The following is a 13567-nucleotide window of genomic DNA, read 5'->3' on the forward strand; positions in this document are numbered from 1 at the left end:
TTGGATGATCGAACCTGTTTATTTTATAAATCTCTGTTTAATGATCACTCTTGCAAAAAATAAACAAATTAGAAACTATTAGATATTTAACGGTGATCAAATAAATAAACGAATATGGTGATTTTGGTAAGAACTTGAAATAATGGTCATTTAATCAAATGTTCAAATCTTTTTCAATTTATCTAAATTTTTTGCAGAGATGATCCTTGAGAGACTTAGAAAATAATCAACTCCGATTATCAAACTACAATGCGAAGTGGGTTATGCCTAAATGAAGTATACCTTGACAATTTGAAGTTACATAATAGGGTAATGGGTAGGTAGGTAGATAGTTAGTTATTGGCAAAATGAAAATGTAGGGAGGTGGTTTGATTATAAACAAAATCAAGGTGATGATGAAGAGGAGGAGGAGGAGGAGGATGAGTTTGATCAGTTGCCTTGACAAAGCGACCTTTGACTCGCTTTCTAGTATCAGCCCTGGCCTTCCTTGACTCATAACGGATGTGCTTATCATACCTTCGAGTTTTCTTCTTCTCCTTGTAGCGTAACATGGCATTGCATCTGTTCTGTGCCAGCACTTGCTTGTCCACCTTTTGTAATTTTTCCCATACTTTTGCACTGCTCGTTTCATTATCCCAATTAACCAGAAGAGGATCCCCCAATCCCATCACCGGCCCTAATTGTCTGCAGCAGCTCTGTGCTCCTGCTTCAACCGCATTGAAATGTACTACCCCTTGATCTGATGATGCTGCCGCTAATACTTCACTTTGTGCGTAGCTGCTTTCTCCTGTTGTCATTCCCTCACTTGGCAATGCTTGAAATGACTGATTCTGCATGCACATCAATTAATGTTTAATTTCCAATTCAATCAGCCTTACCAATGAATTAATACAAGTTGTCCGATAATCAAATATTTAACAGACAAAAAAAAAAGATACAATTCAGCAACCAGAACAACTCACTACTTACATTTTGTGATATAGCATCCTCAAATTGCTCCATAAGATCACAATAATTTTTAACCATGAATTCAGTATTGTCTGTGCCGTATTGTGCTTCTGATGAACTGATGGATTCTTCACAACCTTTTGATTTTCCCAGATCAAAACCCCATATCTGCAAGGGCACAATTGAAGGTTAACATATTATCCCCTAAACCAAATTGGTTTGTGTTTCCCATGCCAAGCCATTTCCTGAACCATTTAGAACGTAAAATATTACTAAGTAACATGCAGAAGAAAATTATGGAACCCCTTTGAGGCAGTTTGGATATGAGCACTCCGACAAGATAGCACCAACAACAAAATTAACAATACAGCAGCAAAACAACCTACATATTACTAATTTTGATGCATGAATGCATCTTAATTAAACCAAGAACCGGCAAAACTACTAGCTAGAATTGACTGTACGTCATGATATATATAATCCTAGAAGGGTTGTAGATATTGCTTTCTGTTGTCCCTCTGTAATAGAAAGATCCAAAAACCAAAAATATGACAAAGGGAAATTAAGTTTTAATACGATGGACTTTTAACCATTGCATCCTAATTAAACCTGTAAATCCAATTATATATTAGACGTATTAATAAAGGGTGATGATGAAACATATGAATAGAATGAAAGAAAAGCAATAAAGCATGACACTGAAACATACATTGTGAGCCTTAAAAGTGGGAGTACATTCCCACAAGAGATCTGTTTGAGGAACACAAGCAGTAGGCTCTTTAGGATCCAAATTCCTGGGAAGCATAAGCAAGGAAGATGTAAATGTTGGGGTTTGTTGGGCCCCAATGTCCCACTGTAGACCCTCAAAATTCCCCTCCTGCTCCAATTCACCACACACTCCATCCCTAATTTGTTGAAGACCTCTCTTTCCCATCTCCACCAACTGCTCATAAAGCTCATTCTTACCCTTCCCACACCTCAAAACAGAGCCCCCGAGTAGAGACGCGAGCTCATTTGCCGATGGACAACCCGTGAAGCCTTCCACGGGAGTGCGGTCGTGGAGGCTATGCGATTCCCGATCACAGTGTTGGCACAGCGAAACATTGTCGGTGAAGCAGAGAATTGAGGAGGGCTCGGCCCTGCAATTTTCGCAGATCTGCGAGCGGATGTGCTTTAGAGACAGAGCATTGGCAGAATGAATGTCGTGGTCGCAGAACAAACACAGCTTTGCCAAGTCAGCCTTACAGTACAAAACTGCCACCTTTGAATTGCAAAATTCGCACAAGAACAACATTTTTGAATTTTGATTTTCGAAACTCTTGTCCGATATCAATCGATCATGACATTCACCGGTGATGTGATCCTAATATACTCAAAGCCAGCCTGGAAATGAAGGCACGTATAGTAAGAATAGCAAGGAAACTAACTGAAAAGGACCAAAGCTGTGCACGTGTGTGTCTGACTACGGCCAAACCGCCAAAGAGGTTGAATTGCTGGACGCGGATCTTCTGTTATCTGTATTTTGGGCAAATGATAAGCATGGACTGTGTGATCTTGACTCTCACCTCATCAGATATAGACATAATCAAATAAATGTATTAGACATTACTCTTACCAAGCTTTTCTCGCTCTAATCACATCTTTACTTGGATCCACGTTCGCTCAACAAAAATATCGTCACTTTTTGCCATACTGGCACTTTTTATTTTTTCCCTCAAAAGGTACACGTGCCTTTTCATTTGCTTAAGGCTTAATTGTGTTTTTACCACCCAAAGTTTACATTAATTCTTACTTTACCACATAAAACTTTATTTGTCCCACTTTACCACCCAAAGTTTACATTGATTCCCACTTTACCACCCAAAACTATTTTTCGTGTCCCAGTTAACATTTTTCCGTTTATTCTGTCACTTTAGATTCAGGGGGTAAAGTAGGAATCAATGTAAACTTTGGGTGGTAAAGTGAGAATCAATGTAAACTTTGAGTGGTAAAGTGGGACAGATAAAGTTCTGGGTGGTAAAGTGAGAATCAATGTAAACTTTGGGTGGTAAAGTGAGACAAATAAAGTTCTGGGTGGTAAAGTGGGAATCACCCCAAACTTTGGGTGGTAAAAACACAATTAAGCCTTTGCTTAATTGGACTTTTTTCTTTAGGAATTTAAACCTTCCATTTTTTCTTGAGAAAAATGCATTTTTAGTATATGTATTTTACCTTGTATTCAATTTTGGTCCTTTTATTTTCAAAATTACCAATTTAGTCCATATATTTATGTTTGCAAGTAATTTTAGTCTATCACCACCAAAATCATCCATCTATTCCCTTCCACCATCGATAGCAACACACCACCACCATCCTCACCCTCCCTCCATCCCTCTCTCCTCTATCAGCTTTCTTTCTCTCTCTCTCTCTATTGGGCATAATAGGTGAAATCCATCACAAATCCGCCGCCACAAATTAGTGGTGGTGGATTAAAATTTCTTGCAAACATAAACACAGAAATTAAATTGGCAGTTTTGAAAACACAAGGATTAAAATTGATTCCAAAGTAAAACACAGGGACTAAAAATATATTTTTTCCTTTTTTCTTAAAACAAAAACCGCGTGGGTTCTAATTAATTCAGCTTCGGTACCATTTTCAATATTGGGTTATTAATCTGGACCATCTACATCATATAGAGTGGGCTTCGTGATAGGGTCTCCTGTGGCCTCTTTAGCCCCCTATGCTTTTCAATCTAGATAGTTCTCCAGTCCAGTTCTGTAACAAGGCTTTTGATAACTTGCTATATATTCACAAAAGTATTATTAAAGTGACTGAATGATTATGTTCTTGTAGTCAAACAAATATAAACATAGGTTGATTATTAGTGTGGAGTATTAGGATAAATTCTCTGTATGAGAAAGGTGAATACACATAAGCATGAAAAGGGTAAGAATTATGACATTTCTCATATTTATAAGAGATTTTTTTGGAGTATTCGATAATTATAACCAAACTTATTTAATTAATAAGGTTAGATGGATTGACATTGACTAATATACTATCGTATTATTCTGTTTGAGGCAGATATTTCGTCAACTAGAAACTTAAGACTAGGATCTTATTATCTTCAAACCGAACTTATCGCTATTCATAAAAAATAAAATAAAAATCAAACTTATCGCTAATACACCTTGTAAAATAAATTTTTTATATATACCTATAAAATAAAAATTCATTTATTCAAATGCTAACATATCCTAGAAAATTATCCTCTAATTTACAAGAAGACATACAATATTAGAACAAGAAAGGAAAAGAAATAAGATGTTTTCTTCATACAATATGTACTAGATAAATAAGTAATTTGTTATGTGAAAATTGTGTTATTTGTGTTCACCACTAACTCAATTTATTTATTATTCATGTTAAGTAAGTAAATCATGTTATTTTCGAATTTGTGTCAAATAATAGTCAACAGTTAAATTATTGTGGTCTATAGAAAATTATCATTTCCATCCCCTTGAGGTTGGGTGCCATTGCCATAAGGCCCATATAATGTCAACCTGACTTCACTACAAAAGTACAAAGCTTGATTAATTCTCAAATCGCATTGATGGGTCTATTTCACAATTTTCACCCTACCCTTGAGGGTTTTGTTTTTTTTGTTGTTGTTGGTATTTCCTTGTTTTTTTTTCCTTAATTAATGAGAGAACTTTGAAACAAGAAATTAATAACATGCAGCTGGAAGCTTGATGCGAGCATCAAAATTGCAAGTCAATCTGCAGAAAAGAAAAGAAAAGGAAAAAGGGAAACTTGGATTAGGGGCCAGGAATGGCATTGACCTTATAATATATGTAGGAGGGGGGCATCTCAATGGGTTGACTATAAAGTAATGCATGCCATGCCACAGTTGCCACTGGAATGGAATCATGTTCCCGTGCATATATGGAGTACTGATTACTGAGGGATAGAAAGAAAGGGATGGAAGCAAAGGCAGATTTATGATGTTTGTAGATTTTGTGCTTGCTAATCTCTTTATATATGTGAGGTCAAAATCATCTGTTAATTCAATTCAAGGTACAAGGAAAATCAGAGATAAATAATGCATCTATACAGATGACCCCATTCATCACATATACTTGAAAATGGGTAATTAATTCCATGGATCATGGACTAGCTAGCTTTCTACAATTGTGGAAATTAATTCCATCTGTCTGACTGTGACTGTCTGATTAGTAGATGAGATCGATGGATGAACATCGGTCAACTGGGTCCCTTCAACAACTGATCAGCTAGGATGGAGGAGAATATATTCCATTATGGGCAGGAAAGCCAATTAAATGATGCACCTGCATTGCATGCACTGCACCTGCAACCTCATCTGATATTCTGATCCTGATGAATATAATCAAGAAAAAGCAGCTGGGATGGTGAGATGGAGGGGATCTCTAATATTCCTCTCTCTCTCTCTCTCTCTCTCTCTCTCTCTCTCTCTCTCTCTCTCTCTCTCTCTCTCTCTCTCTCTCTCTCTCTCTCACTACTCACTAGCTAGCTGGTTATAAATTGGATTGGCATGGATCAGTTGGATCATGGTCATCAGTTGATTGAAGAAAGGGTCTAACATGAAGATAAGAGTCCTGTTTGGTAGCCAAGGATGACTTGCCTGCAGCTTCATTCCTTCCTCAACAATATAATTAAGAGCCATTGTTATTTGTTTGGGTTCTCAGGCAGCTGGCAGTCTCCTTTGGCTAACTTGACAACCTCTTCTCTCTCATGCCAGACCTTAATTCATATTCTAGCGAGCTATTTGCTTCTTCTTCCCTCATGATCATGATACATATATGACAATTAATTCATCACAAGCCATGCATATACATATCCGCATTGGAGCAGCTAGCTAGCAGGAATTTGATAGCTGGAAATGAAGGGAGGTCTTACATGAAGAGAAGAGTCTTGTTTGGTAGCCAAGGATGACTTGCCTGCCTCCAATTTCAACACCTTAATTTAATTCAATTAATTCTGAATAGAAGATCGAGTCTTGTTTGCTTGGCAGGCAGTCACCTTGGCTAATCTGACAGCTTCTTCTCTTTCATGCTAGCCCTCTTCTTCTTTGATCGAGTACAAGCCCTTCGATCCGTTAATAATTAGCTAGCTTCTTCTCATCAGATAAACATTTCCATATTTTCATCTGTTATATACTTTATCTTCCCTGCATTTTGTCATAAATAATTATTGTACATATACAAGGCCCAAAGGCCAATGGCTCCGCTGCTCAACACAGCAGAAGGCCCAAATGTCCATAAACAGATAAAACAACAAAAGGCCCAAAAATATTACAAGACAGCCAACAGGCCCAAAACTCAGGAAAGCCCATCAATACATCCTCTTTTTATCAGAATTTTATCATGACTTTAAGTTTACTCTGATTCTAATTCAAATCCGATAATAATCTGAATTTGATAATTCGTTGTGCCAACAAGTCAAATTAATATCAATCAATGCTAAAATAACAAATTATGTTTGTATTAGTATATATATTACATGGTTCAGTACTCTTCCTCGTGAGATGTTTTATTATACGAACATATTGTCGGCCTTTAGGTTTTCCATTAGTAATTGAACTGAAGCATATTAAGTTCAAATGATAATTGTAACAATCTTTTTTCTTTCTTAATCTATGTGGCACATGATGTACACACTATCCTGTTGTATGAAAATAGAGTTAATATACAGATATCATGTAATTTTTTTAATTTTTTTGTTGGAAAATAAAAAATATAATGATTTTCTAATTATTTGTTTGGTCTAAATTCTAAATTATTATTTTTTGGTTAAAATAAAATAAAATCACGGGTAGCAAGACAGAGAGGTCAATTACGAAAAGGACCCTAGGGGTTTTACTTTGGTGCGAGAGTTAACGATCCAACCAAAAGTGTGCAAAGAAAAGCCAGTCTCTGCGCGTCCTTCACCACACCTTCCCAAATGAAAATGACGAATCCATTGAGCAGGCCTCTGATCTTCGCGGTGGTATCTCTGTTTCTGTTCTCGTCGGCGCTATCAAGCTCGGACTCGCCCTTCATCGTCGCCCACAAGAAGGCCTCCCTCAACAGGCTGAAGTCCGGCGCTGAGCGCGTCTCTGTCTCCATTGATATCTACAACCAAGGATCTTCGTACGCTTCCTCATAATTCCACCATTTCCGATCTCAATTTCGTTATTTTTCTTTTCTTATTTACAGATCCTGCTTAGCCTTGACTATTTGTATTGCTTTCTGTTAGATCCATTCGACCTTTTGCTTGCATGTTTTCTTTGCTCACCTTCAATTGCGTGTTAATTGTAAATTATTTGTTGTTTATTGCATTTGTTTTTGTTCAATTATATTTCTGTTTGGTTACTTTGAAAGTTCGAGTAAAATAAAACAAATTAGGATTTGAATCTAGGAATTTGCATTGTTCTCTATATGTATCAGTAAACAAGTGTTTTGATTCTTTTTGCGACATAGCTACTGTGCAAAGCATAATATTTTGGGTTTTCTGCAATATGATTGTGAGAAAACTGTAATTAATTTTCAAACCTCAGTGCCACAGTGTTACATGTGTTGAATGGGAAATGAATGTTCAGTAGCTTCGATCAAAGCATGTGACAAAAGTTTGGGTAGGGTGAGGCAAGAGAAAACATTGAAGGAATTTGGTCGGTTTGTAATCAACCATGGTGCAATAGTATGAAAGTATATACGAGTGTGAGAAGTTGTAAAACCAAATCAGCTTTATCAGCGTCCCTTCCCTAGTTTTCCTTTTAAGATAGGCCTTGGTAATATTGCAGGGGGGAGCAAACTTAAAAAATATCAAATACATTAAATGATTGCTTTTGGAGCTAAGGTCATGGCCAAATCTGCCTCTCAATGACATCTCATTGTTTGACATGATTTATTAGCATAATGTAACTTACTGTTCGTCTACTAGTTTCAAATTTGTGAAATGGGTTTTTATGTACTTTTCATGTCTTTCTCTTAAAAAGAATGTATTCTTCATGTCTCTGTGCCCTATAAAATAACTTAACTTATGCTATATGAGGTCAAATAAAAGAGGATGTGTAGAATGCTTTGCAGTCCACATGCATTAGATTTAGAGTAGTGGTTCAATTCTGCATCAAAAGAAAGGCACAACCCTGTTAACCTCATTTCTGAAGGATTTCGTTTTTGTCGTAAATCATCACTTCATTTTTTATTTTTCAAATCTTTCCACAATTCAACTGGTAGAGTGTTAACTGCTAATTCCATAGATTTATTATATTTATAAATATATATTTGATCCATCATTTGTGTGTGCTTATATATAATTATTTCAGTGATAATTTGTTATGTTTCTCTTTCCAGGACGGCTTATGATGTAAGTTTGAGTGATGAGAGCTGGCCTCAAGATGTCTTTGAAATTGTCAGCGGCAACTCTTCCAAGTCATGGGAAAGGCTTGATGCGTAAGTGCCAACTTTTTGTATGACATTTGCTACTTTGCATGGCTTCCACTCCACTTGATTCTTAATCCTTCATATCCTTAAATCGGTTTTGCAGACGTGGCATCCTATCCCACTCTTTTGAATTGGAGACCAAGACAAAAGGAATTTTTAATGGCGCACCAGCTCTTATTACATTTCGCATTCCCACAAAGGCTGCTCTACAGGTTGGATATCTGCAGTCTGTGTTCCTTTGTTTCTCTTTTTGGGTGTATGAATATTTATCTTCTGACTTTTTCTGGTTTCTTTCTAGGAGGCTTATTCAACTCCTATACTGCCTTTAGATGTTCTTTCAGACAGGCCTCCTGAGGAGAAGTTTAAGTGGGTGAGTTTCTCTATCAGTTAACAGTTATGTTAGGCAATCTGATTTTGGACAATTATTGCTGTGTTAACTGAGGCATTGTTTTGTGTTTTCATGGAATTATCTCTGCTGGTGCCAAAATTTTCAGGTTCAGGTATGAAATATTCTTCTTAGCTGTGGAATCTTTAGATTGTGAAAGTTGTTAAAACATGCGTCCATTGACATGAATTTTACTATATTTTGGGTCTGAATGGAGTAAGAATTGTTAACATTTGATTTCTTGACCTTCTCTATTTACAGAGGCTGCTGGTAAAGTATGGGTCTCTGATCACTGTAGTCTCCATTGTGGTTCTGTTTGTGTACTTGGTTGCTACTCCATCCAAATCCGGTGCTGCAAAAGGAAGCAAGAAGAAGCGCTAATCACTGGAGATGAAAATCAATCAAGTAGAGCATATGCGCAATTGGTCATCAGTTGATGCTAATGCACGTCCCTGTGTTGCGAGTTGGTGTTTTCTTCTGAGTTTAGTGGCACATGTTAGTTGTATGAAACTTTCAAATGAATAGTTATTAACAATTTAGTGTAACATGAACAAGCTGATCCATACAGTGGGCATAACCTGAAGCAGGTCTTTGTTATGTTTCGTAATCAGTAATTGCTTGTCAATTTTGGATTGAATGTTATATTTGCGTTTCTTGATGTTAAATTTCATTACTAGAAATGAGATGTGGGCACAACAAGCTGCTGCATCCTGGATGTTCAACAACCTGTTGGTTGCTTGATTCTGACGAATTCAGAAAAGAAAATAGTGTGATTCTCTGAAGAATATTATACAGTACAGGATGTGAGTAAATGAATGTTTACAGGGGGGGTTGCGTGCTACGAAATTTTCTGATGAAATAATATTCGTGTATTGAAATCTTCATGTTTTAACGAAATTTTGACAAAACATTCCAAGGACGATTCTAGTGCATGCCCATACCTCGCTGGCAATCGATTTAAATTAAAGAAAATGGATAATCTAATCGAAGAGAGAGAAAGGATAATTCGCATAGCATAAATTATATGGACAATTCTTTGATTTTCCTTTCAGGTGGCTAGTGCATACATAATATCAATATTTGTGCGATATTTGAGACGATCCAGTACGTGTTCAAATAGCATCAAACTTCTTTCTAAACCAACTCAATGGTATATACTATGTATGTTTTTCTCAATTATTTTCTAGTGCATGCATGCTGAAGCAGCGGAACTAAACGATTACATCATGTATGTTTGAGGATCAACTACTTCAGCGTTTTTAGTGAAATTTTGCCACCCCATGTGTGATGGTTAAAAGTTTACAAAATGTCTCAAAGATCTCCCACAACTTTAAAAATTACTAAAAAATATTCAAGTTTTTTTTTTTTTTTTTTAAAGGATAGTTAAGGACAAAATGTTAATCACTATATATAGAGTACAATTGCAGCGGATGTAGTAACTCAAAAAGTGCAATTACAAATAGTCTTTTTTAGTTTATTAAAGGTCATCTGATATGTGAGAGTATATTTTGGCATGTTTTAGGAGATTTGTGAGTTTAAACTATATAATTTTTATTAGGGATATATAAGTATCACTGCAGTCAAATTGGGGTGTAACTCCACTATAGTAAAATGAGCAGCATGATGATCAGGCAACGTGTGCGTAAAATTGTAGACCTAGCAACGGGTAGTTTTTTAGCGGGTTCGGGTCAAACAACACGAATGGGTGAACACGACATGATCCGTTAAGCCAACGAGTGAAAAATATAAAATATAATGTATTTATCTCTTAGCGAGTCACTAACAGATTTCGTGGGTTAACAAAAACACAACGCGAAACTTAACGGGTCACTAACAAGTCTACACAATTTTAACACGACATGACAAGCTTCAACCCGAACACTGAATTTTTTGTGTTGTTTCGTGTCGTGTTAACGAGTCGGTTAGGATATTGCCAGGTCTAGGATTTTATCCTTGGCATTTTGAAATATTTACTTGAAAATTTATAAATAAATTAAAAAAGTTTGACATTCTTATCAATATTAACTTTTCCATAAAAGTTTAGTAGGTTCTAACATAAAATTGAAGAGAGAATCCGAAACTTTTTATGATTATTTATGATTATAATTATTATTTGTTATAACTCAGAGGTGCAATTTTTTTGGAATTAAATGGGAAAGTCATGTATGTGCCACGTGATTACTTGTCGTGCAAATTAAAATATTTTCTTTAATAGTTAATATTGTAAAGGAAAATTTCTCATTATCGTCTGTTTTTTACTATAACCATAAATTTCACAGTTTATCAGTACGTGTTTGTCAACCTTCTAGTCTTTTAATTTGTGTCTAAGCAAGTAATTGAATTTGTTTATACAAAATTTTAACTAATTGAAAATTTTTGCTGACCGACAATTGTTCTAGTCAAAATATTTTGTATATATAACTCCTGCAACAACTAGTAATGGGTGATAACCGAGCCATGTCATTTGTTGTTTTTTTTTTTTTTTGGTCTAGAAAGTCGAGATTCAAAGTTAGAACTGTTCCAACAGAGTAGAGAGGAGAAATACCACTAAACAAATAATTAGTTAAGCCTTATCATTTGTATTTGTGTCGAATATGTATATATTAGTCAATTCTTACATGACAGTTAAAAACTTAAAGGCACATACCTTGCAAATTAATACATATCTGAAGGACTAAGTTCTCTTATTCGTGTAGCATTTGAGCGGTGTTACCATATAATGTTAGAAAAATATCTACCCAAAATGAGCAAGCTCATGATTTACCATTGAGTATACCAAACCCTAGCCAGGATAAGAACAAAAAAGCCAGGCTGCCTGCTGTTATATTTCTAGTGAATAAATACCGAAGTGCTCACCTATTAGTCTTCACACACTGGCCTCTAATTTTTCTCATCGAGGTTCCACAGTAGCTAGTTTTCCTGATTATCATAATCTCTCAATTCTCATCTCACAAATCAGAAATACCTGGCCTAGCTAATATCTCTGAATTCAATCACTATGGATCCTTCCCTGTGGGAATTTCTTGTCACCTGCCCTGAACAAGCCGTACTCCCTTATCCTTGGGAGCGATGCTTTGATGTTCTGGTTGGTCTCTCTCTCGATCTCTCCAGATCTCTCTCTCAGTCACTCGGTTTTTTTGAATTTTTATATGATGTTTTTCATGGCTTGGTCATATATTTCTCGTGAAAATCGGAAATGTAACCTAAAATATTAAATATATTTTGATGATTGATGATGATCTACACCCAGGGGGTACTGATACATGTGTATGTGTGAGTGTTGCAGACACAAGTGTTGTTTTATAGGAACAGTCTGACGGGGACGATGATATTTGATCTAAGGCCTCGAGTAAACCTTGGTGGAGGACTCTATAACATCAACACCATGTGGGATGAGCTGAGTAATTGGATGTCAATGATGAACAACGAGGTGGCTTGGTCTGCTACAGCGGCGAATCTGTTTAGCAGAAATATCAACGAGCATGACCAAGACACGCCTTTTCTCTTTACTACAAACTGCTGCAGTCTCAGTAGTGCCCGTGCTCATCTCACTTATCTCCTCCTCCCCCACCTTGTCACTCACTGCCCGCTCTGTGGCCAGTTTCTTTAATTAATTCATTACCTGGGAATTTTGTAACATTATTGCCAAATCATCAATAAAAGATCGAGTCTTTGCAATTTCATGACTACTCTCATCCTTATTCGTGTGATTTAATTTACATATGGTTATCAAGCAATTCATCTTAAGTTGTGATTTTTGTCATATAATTTCTTCGAATCGACTAATTATTATGTATAATCGTAATATATGGTCATTTGGTGAACCAATTCACCTATTATAATATGTGTGGATATACCCTATAAGTATAAAACTATTGTCCGGCCATCATATTCCTACGGTAAGAGTGGTCTTGACGGTGGCCAAAGTAAGCGACCCCCTCGAACTCCAAAATATTGAATGTCCCTATCTTTATGGTTTGCCTTGAATTTCCAAAATTAATCACAAATCTGACCCTGTATAGACCCTGTATAGCACGTGAATCGGTTATACCACACGTGACCATATTACAATTATATATTATATTTTTTCTTTAAAGCTATCTATGTTAATTATTATTTAGTGAGAAGCGGAGGATATTAAAATTAAAATGAGCATGTCGTACGTTCTACTAATTAGCTAGCTTTGACACTATATACATAATATTAACACAAGTACGTGTTAATTAGTTTATATGATTAATATATATGGCACGCAGAATATTGTCCAACTCATCCATTTAATATAAGAGTTCTGTTTCCTTTTGCATGGCCCAAGTGGCCCCATTACATTTGGACAATACATAAGGAAAACATATAGGGTAACTCGTACACACGTATATAACCTATAATTGACTACCCCATTTTTTATGACGTCAGGGTTTGTTGAAACTTTGCTGTTAATGCATGCAAATAAGTTGTTTTGTGATGCTACTAAAGAATTAAATTCATTTTCTTTTTTGAGTTCAAAATTTTTTGTTTACTTTTTCCTTCTTTTAGTTTTGCTGGGACAGCGGAGCTATAGCCTATTCATATAACACATATGCATGCCCTCATTAATAACGAATCTAGAAGGCTGTAGACCATATCCAGTACCTTACATAATTAATTAACGCTAGTTATATATATATCCACCAGGAAACGCTGAAGCATTTCAGATTTGAAAATTCACATGCAACGAAAACATGTGTCTTGTAGAACCCCTTATTGATGCAGTAGATTGCTGTAGCATTTAATTTGATATTATATATTTGC

At 36.0% G+C, this 13567-nt stretch overlaps 2 protein-coding genes across 3 annotated transcripts; one reads left to right on the forward strand and one right to left on the reverse strand.

The window, feature by feature from the left end:
* Nucleotides 1-123: 123 nt before the first annotated feature.
* LOC147288989 (zinc finger protein CONSTANS-LIKE 14-like) lies at nucleotides 124-2255 on the reverse strand. The gene is made up of 3 exons (XM_086242441.1): nucleotides 1658-2255; nucleotides 970-1116; nucleotides 124-830 (listed from the first exon to the last, which is right to left on the reverse strand). Exons 1-3 carry the CDS (start codon nucleotides 2240-2242, stop codon nucleotides 333-335), a joined length of 1230 nt encoding a protein of 409 aa, XP_086098567.1. The 5' UTR covers nucleotides 2243-2255; the 3' UTR covers nucleotides 124-332.
* Nucleotides 2256-6836: 4581 nt separating this feature from the next.
* Nucleotides 6837-9413, forward strand: LOC147288990 (translocon-associated protein beta (TRAPB) family protein). Of its 2 annotated transcripts, none has more exons than XM_086240673.1 (5): nucleotides 6837-7098; nucleotides 8302-8400; nucleotides 8495-8603; nucleotides 8690-8761; nucleotides 9038-9413. In XM_086240673.1, exons 1-5 carry the CDS (start codon nucleotides 6911-6913, stop codon nucleotides 9155-9157), a joined length of 588 nt encoding a protein of 195 aa, XP_086096799.1. In that variant the 5' UTR covers nucleotides 6837-6910; the 3' UTR covers nucleotides 9158-9413. The 2 variants fall into 2 exon arrangements, 1 of the variants encoding a protein (XP_086096799.1); XR_015121784.1 differs by having other exon boundaries at nucleotides 6839-7098; nucleotides 8690-8891; nucleotides 9038-9174.
* The last annotated feature ends 4154 nt before the right edge of the window (nucleotides 9414-13567 follow it).

Source organism: Dryas octopetala, chromosome 4, assembly GCF_963921425.1.
Source record: "Dryas octopetala chromosome 4, drDryOcto1.1, whole genome shotgun sequence".
Taxonomy (NCBI): domain Eukaryota; kingdom Viridiplantae; phylum Streptophyta; class Magnoliopsida; order Rosales; family Rosaceae; genus Dryas; species Dryas octopetala.

Excerpts from the sequence above, each read along its gene's own strand:
- LOC147288989 (XM_086242441.1), bottom strand. The coding sequence starts at position 2,242 with ATGTTGTTCTTGTGCGAATTTTGCAATTCAAAGGTGGCAGTTTTGTAC. Across the intron at positions 1,117-1,657 it reads CCACTTTTAAGGCTCACAAT|ATATGGGGTTTTGATCTGGG; the intron begins GTATGTTTCAGT and ends GTGCCCTTGCAG. Across the intron at positions 831-969 it reads AGGATGCTATATCACAAAAT|AATCAGTCATTTCAAGCATT; the intron begins GTAAGTAGTGAG and ends ATGTGCATGCAG.
- LOC147288990 (XM_086240673.1), top strand. The coding sequence starts at position 6,911 with ATGAAAATGACGAATCCATTGAGCAGGCCTCTGATCTTCGCGGTGGTA. Across the intron at positions 7,099-8,301 it reads ATCTACAACCAAGGATCTTC|GACGGCTTATGATGTAAGTT; the intron begins GTACGCTTCCTC and ends TTCTCTTTCCAG. Across the intron at positions 8,401-8,494 it reads TCATGGGAAAGGCTTGATGC|ACGTGGCATCCTATCCCACT; the intron begins GTAAGTGCCAAC and ends TCGGTTTTGCAG.